General features: G+C 42.3%; 1 protein-coding gene across 1 annotated transcript; it reads right to left on the reverse strand.

Moving 5' to 3' along the window:
* Positions 1 to 342: 342 nt before the first annotated feature.
* LOC124653140 (protein unc-50 homolog) lies at positions 343 to 6,546 on the reverse strand. The gene is made up of 10 exons (XM_047192203.1): positions 6,291 to 6,546; positions 2,934 to 3,001; positions 2,424 to 2,449; positions 2,201 to 2,291; positions 1,881 to 1,976; positions 1,318 to 1,383; positions 943 to 1,001; positions 738 to 860; positions 566 to 637; positions 343 to 492 (listed from the first exon to the last, which is right to left on the reverse strand). The coding sequence occupies exons 1-10, from the start codon at positions 6,375 to 6,377 to the stop codon at positions 437 to 439; spliced, it is 744 nt and encodes a 247-aa protein (XP_047048159.1). The 5' UTR covers positions 6,378 to 6,546; the 3' UTR covers positions 343 to 436.
* Positions 6,547 to 7,239: the final 693 nt, after the last annotated feature.

A 7,239-nucleotide genomic window follows, 5' to 3' on the forward strand; every position in this document is an offset into this window, starting at 1 on the left:
TAACTTGCCAGGAGAAACATACACGGCCATGGCCTTAGTCCTAACACACGAGACTAGAAAAGTATTGCCGGTAGTGCAAAGGGCAGGAAAAGGAAAGGACAGGCAAAAGGGAAAAGGGACGAAAGAAAAATCACTTGCAATATGGATGCCGCCAATTTGATAGGGTACTATACTTCGCAATAGAAGTGTACACTTGGTCCTTGGGCTCAAATCAATAGAAACAACACATAATATGAACAAGTTGGCACCAGAAATGGACGCCACTCAAAAGGCTCTCGGTGATGGCCTTCTGCAGGCACCAATAACGTTCTAAGCTTTGCCGAAGCTCGCTTTCTCAGCACAAGAGATCTAAAATGCTACTTCAAACTGTATATCCCAATCTGCCATTAGTTTTGTCACCGCAGTCTCCTTTTACTTAGCGTAATAGTTACCAACATTAACTGAAGTACAAGCTCAAAAAGTATCTTGTCGGATTGAACCCTATGAGTATCACTACAAGATAAAAACAAAAATACGTGAGATAATTGCCAGGGGATAAAACTAATACTGTATAAAATGCACTTACTAAGTGGTGATAGTATGATGACAAGTCCGATTGGGTACAAGAAAAATGTTGTTCGGTCCAAAAATGGAAGAACTGCAACAAAGAACTTTTTGTTAGGACAGAAGTGATTACACTTACATAGTTACACACATATGCAAAAAAAAAGTTCATCAACAGATAAGAATAAATTTACCATCATATCCTAGGAAGTTCAGATAGTGATAATAAGAAATCGCAACCATGAAGAGGAGGTTTGATAACAGGGCAGGGAAGAAGCCATGTGCGATCAACAGAGGCGACAAAAAGTACTGAAGCACTGAGAAGAGAGATTTGTCAGTAAACTATTCGCATTTCTTACAACCAAAGTTCACATAGAGAAACTGCTTCCTTAATATTACCATATAGGATGATGAATGCAGGGAAGAACGAGTTGCAGTGAACATCAAACGCGTAAAGCCTGCAATGTTATTTTTGTCATTACAAATATTGACCTTGGCCTCAAGAGCAAAGAAGTGGGGAAAGCAATTATATTCTATTAACTAGGTTACCAGTCAATACAAGATAACTAGAAAGAAGAGTTGTCATCCCATGGAAATTACAGAAACATCCTGTCATGGGCCCGTGAGTTTTATGCAGCAACTATTTCATTAGCTTAAAAAGTTTTAGATTTTGATGCAGTGATCCAGTGAAAATAAGAAATGAAGATAACCTCTAAATGGCAGAAAATACAACTCAAGAAGAAAATGCATTAGGTAAGAGTATAGGAAAGTTACCACTCAACGCGTTGTTCAACCACGTGGCTGTTAGGTTCCTCCCTCAAATACGAATTCGTAAGAAACCTGCAGTGAAGCATAGCATATGTTTCCTATTATCCACTTACAGATTTGTATGTGTATTAAGAAAATTAACATATTAATCATTGCACATTACTAGTACTACATTTGATTAACGCTAGGCCACAAATGTAACATAATTTAGACTAAAAACTGCAATGCTGCTACGACCTCTTGAGTAAATGATGAAGAAATACAAGTTGTTTCAAAATAACAAATCATAGAAGGTAAACCTATTGTCAACATGAACCCAATAAGCCACTAGCTCGTTATAATCTGCTTCGACTTTCATTGAATGTATTGTACATAACAACATGTAGCTCGAGGAGCATTACTTATGTTATTTAAAAAAATTCCATAGCACCACTCGTGAAGCATGTTTATACCTCCCAAAAAAAAGAGCAAGAAAGCAATAAATCTGGCCACTAACAGAACTGAGAAGTACCGACGGGACGATGTTAGTGCTGCGGTTAAGTTCAAAGTCTTCGGGGTGAACGACTTACCAGCAAAGTGTGGCCAAAATTAGCCCAGCAAACAAGAAATGGACAAACACAACCGAGGTGATTGTTAAAGCAGCATGGGCCGCGCTCTCTCCAAACCTGAAGAACAAAGACAAGTGGTCAAATGTTGAATAAAAAGAAAAATAAATCAACCACTTGATACAACAGAAAATAAAGCGAGCACATAAATCTATTAAAGATGAGAACATATAAAATAGATTGCAAAAAAGATAGAATTAAACCATCATTGTGTATTGTACAGGTAGGGAATTACAAAGATAATTCCCTGAAAAATAGAAGGGGAAGAACTATAAAGAACTCACGCTGCGCAGTAAGCTGATGTCGCAAACACAAGGAAAAGAATTAGAATGACAACAAATGCAGGATCATCCCGAGCCCACTGGTTCTTTGTTTCTGAAAATAGGAACAAAAGATATCAGGATCTGCCATGATATCATATGCATATAAATGATAGTATGCAAGAACATCTATTAAATTCCAACAGGCACATTTACATTCAGAAAAGGATAGAAGTAGACAACGTACGCTTGTGATATTTGGTGTGCTGATAGCTGTCTTCCATAATCGCAACATGATGCATACAAATAGACAAAAGCAAGTCAGGTGCTTACCTATATACTGAACATATAACTGAGAACCAGGAACAATGTCATTCATCTTAAGACCATACAACTTGAATGATAAAATGAAGGTGAGGATGTAGACCTCAACATAGAAAGAAAGAATGAGCTAGGGTTTGTGTGCAAGTGCAAGTGGGTCAGAAGTAGGTCCTGTTGTAACTTGGTCAATGAATTTTTTTTCCTGGTGGTGGTGTGAATTGTGAGAGCTTAGAATGAAGTTCTTTGAGGCTTTATCAAGCATGCCATTGCATGCGTGCTCGAACTACAACTTAGCAGGTAGAATTTGGAAGGTACCAATTTATCATTGCGCAAGTTGTATTAGTATTACTATAATAATACCAGCAGAAAACAGTAATAGTATAATATAATAACTAATGAAAAGTATTTAGAGCTGGGCTGAGTGCAGGATGCGTACACTACTTTTGGTGAAGTACAGAGATGAACCATTTGCCAAAATGTGTACTCAATATCCATTTGCTGCCACTGTTGAGAAAAACAATACGAGAGATAACACATGTTACAAAAACGCATTGGAATATATACTACCAGTACCAGAAAAGGCTCATACGAAACAAAAGCAGAGCATTTTCCTTAGATATTCAGGGTAATATGCAATGAAGTGCGGAATAGTGTTAGAATAGTCTCCCATTAGGTTTCCTACTAGCTAAATACCCGTGCGTTGCTACGGTTTTTTACTTTAAAAAACACTTACTTCTTACTTTCAAAAAAATTTCCAGGATCCGCCTAGCTTGGGGTTTCGTGTGCCTGCACCGCGCTACTGCCCTTGCTCCTCTCGCCCCCATAACCCAAGCCCCCATGGCTTGCATGCCACACCCTGGATTGGGGTACCATTAGCCTTACCAACATTGCCAGCTCGTGCTATAGTGGCCTACACAACACACACCTCAAGAACTGATCGATAACCTTCACTTGTGTCGTCTGCTCGTCGCCATGACTGTATTTGTCGTAGGGCCACTGCTTACCACCCTCAGTCACCTCTAACAAGATCGATGTACCTAGGGCGGAGCACGAGCGGATAGATTTCCGCTGAAGTTCTCAAAAGATAAGACGTTATTGTCTAGCACGTGTGTAACGATGAGATATCATGGAGCACGAGCGGGCGAAGTCGGCAGACCAATGAGGTGACAATGTCGAGCATGAACGGAACATCGAGATTGGACGCTTCAAGTGCCACAATGTTGAGCGGAAAAGTTTGGCGAAGTCAGCAACAAGACGGTCTCCTCTTTGGTTCGTTATGGTACCGTTCGTTCTGCTGCACTCCAGTGATCTGCCGATTAGGGTGAGTGGAAGACTCCAGAGACGACTTGATGAACCGGGCACACGCACAACAGATCAACCGATCTATTGATTGATCGATGCACATGCCAGCTGAAGTAAGGTGCAAAACGCTGCTCCATTTAGTCAAATAATCATGCGAGGCTCAGCATTGCTATAACTCCGGCCTGTCAAAGCTTTGAATCTAATTCATCAGCCTCTAATGACATTCATCCATGTGCATGACTACCGAGAGCAGTATAAAAATCATGTACAACAACACATAATACATCTGACGTTTTGGTTTTGTTCACCGAGGCCAAAATTTCAGAATCGTGTGCAGCCGAGAATTCAGAAAATAGAAAAGAAGAGGAAGCGGTGAATCCAGATCCAAGAACAACAAAATCGTGTGCAGCCACGAAAAAACATTATCTCCCATGGCCTCTCATGGTTGAGGGAGCTGAGGCCCCGTGCAGCGGAGATGGTCGCGTGTGTGTCTCTCGAGTAAAAGGCGATCGACACGAGTCGGGCCGCACCGCCGCCAGCGCCACTGCATGGTCAACCCTACCGCGCGCGTAGCCGCCTCTCACACCTCCCAGTGCGGGTCCGCCACTCCGCCCTCTTCCGGCCGCTCCACGTGCTGCTCGACGGGAGCTCTCCGGATGGGTTTTCTTTTCTTTTCCACGGGGGCCTGCCCGCCCGAGTCGCGGAAGAAGTCAAGTAGCGGTTTTTTTAATACGACTACGGACGATGCGATGCAAAGAACGGTTTTTTACTAACAAAGGCCGATCGATTCGGGTTTATTTGACGGACGAAGCGCACTTTTTACGTACGACCACCACCGATCCCCGTTTAATAGGTAAGATAAGTAGATAAGAGGATCAAGTTTAGCATATTAATTTAAGTGTGCTCAAAATTTCTAAAGAATACCGAATAAAGAATATTGAAGGATTGATCCCATGAACAAAACCGGATAATCCCAACCTTAGATCATGCCATATAGGAATTAGGAATAAATACAAGTGAGCATCCATAGTAGGTTTGTTTCATAAATATAGAGATCTCAGGCAGCTTTAATCCATGCTCCCCCAAATCAATTTTTTTAAGACCGTCTGCACGAGACACAATGACAATACATACATTGGGCAAGATTGTATGGAGAAGAATGTTGTATACTCCTCACCACACTTAGAATGTGTTGGATAGAAGGTCAACACTTCAAGCAGAGATTATTAATATATTGCCCATCCATTTCTTTTCGTACGTTGTGGAAATTAAGGAGATTATAACACAGGGAAAGAAATGGTAGGGGGAAATGAGTAAATGACCATGATGTTCCTTTTGTTAATGTCTTTGGAGTATTTGGAATGAGAGAGAATAGCTGTGACTTACCGTGAATGTTCACCCACAAGTGATACAGGGAGGGGGCAAATAAATGAAGCCAAAAGAGTGAAAAGTCATGAAATTTGCATTGACATCTCATATTTTAAACAAAACTAGAAGACTTATGCCTTATATTTTGAATTGATGGGTGGCTTACTAAGCAGGCAGTATCATCTAAAGTGCACGTGATACCTTTAGGCAGGCATAAATAACATTTTGTTGCCGGAGGTGCAACTCCCTGAAGGACATTCTCATAATTGTGACAGCAACAAGCTGAACTACAGAATAAGAAGTAAAGGAAACAACTAGAACAACCTAACATAAGCATGTCACTCTTTTTTTTTGGCTTGTAAGCATGTGACTTTTCATGTGATTGTAATGAAGCAATGTCACAAGGGAACGAACTAGAATAACCTAACATAAGAATATCACTCTTTTTTTGGACTTGTAAGTTGTAAGCATGTCACTCTTCGTGTGATTGTAATGAAGCAATGCTATTGTTCTACCACAATGGATGCCCACACTCGAATCAATTTTTTTTGCATCAACTCAATCCAACAACATCTCAAATCTACAGCAATATACATCTAGTGTTTAGACTTCAGAAGTGTTCTTTTATTTTCTGTTTACCTTAATTCGTTGGTCTGTGTATGTAGGAAGGCTTTAAGAAGCTTCTTGTTGTATCAATTAAACGGAACCTCAATTTGAATCACTGAGGGTAGACAACACACATGAGCATAACATTGGCATCTCATAGCCGCGCGTTGCCCTCACTTCACATTGGCCTCTCATAGTTGCTACGCTGAGGAGTGGGGAATCAACACCACAAACGCACCTAGGCAGCAGAAACTGAACCTAACCCCCGTAAGATCCCTCCTACAAGGTATGCCCCGAAAACAAACAATGGGGAGATAGCCCGCATTTCCGCGACGAGTGAAACCCTAACGAGGATTCGAGGCTATCGTCGCACCAGGCCGCAAATCGCAGCAGCTGAACCGCGACGGCGACCTTGCTAACTCGCACGCAGGAGCAGCAGCACGGCCATAGCGAAGAGATCCGGCCAAATGATGCGGATTCCGAAGGGAAGCAGGACGAAGGGGAGACCAGCACCAACCTTGACGATGCGGCGGAGATAGGGGCCGAAGAGCGGCGGGGCGGAGCGGGCCGCCCCCCGGCCCTTGGACGTCGTCGTCGGAAGCATCGTCCACCGCTCGCCTTGCCTGCTGCTGCTCCGGCGATCTGCTGCCCGCTGCTGCTGCTGCTGATTCTACCTCTGGTGGTGGTGGTGGCTGTCACAGCCCCGGAGCACGCGAGATCTGGCTTCCTATGCTTGAGTCGTTCGCTGTGCGCGATTTTTTTTCTCGTTGCTTCTTGGATCGCTGCTGCCTTCACCTAATGCTGCCACCCTCGGCCCATAAGGCCCATATCCAGTCACAGCTCCTCCCTCTCTTCGACCGCCAAAGTTGTCATGGAGCAAAGGGGATGAAATACACATCTCTCACTCGGTATAGAGAATGGATTTTTGTGTTGTGTCGATATTGTTTTGATGGTGATGCTCGCGATGTCTCGAAGAAAAGGTACCAACCCCCCCCCCCCCCCTTTTGTCTTGTTGACGCTTTGGACCGACGTTGCCGAGCTTATGAGTTTTTTCCTCATCGAGTTTCATGGACAACTGGCTATTCATTGTTGTCCTTCGGTATGGCTTTGTGGACATCATTGATGAAAGAGCATGTAGCTCTCATTTATGATTTTGGTAAAAAAAAAAAGAATGATATTCTATGGAAAAATGATTTCATTGAGTTGTTTATGAAAGAAAAAAAGTTCTACAGGTGATGCGTGAAGAAATTGAATGGATATTCGAGGATGAATGCCATACAACCAAGATATGCATCAAGATCGTTATGTTCGAGATATGACAGTATAATGATCAATCGAAGGCAAATAAAATGAAGAAATATCTTCACATGAGTTTGCTGAGTGAATCAAGGTGCTAGATATGCAGTTTCATGTGAAGATGAAGAAATTTCTAAGATGAAGTTCACTCAAGGAACTCATAAGTGATC

The sequence above is a fragment of the Lolium rigidum genome, chromosome 5 (assembly GCF_022539505.1).
Source record: "Lolium rigidum isolate FL_2022 chromosome 5, APGP_CSIRO_Lrig_0.1, whole genome shotgun sequence".
Taxonomy (NCBI): domain Eukaryota; kingdom Viridiplantae; phylum Streptophyta; class Magnoliopsida; order Poales; family Poaceae; genus Lolium; species Lolium rigidum.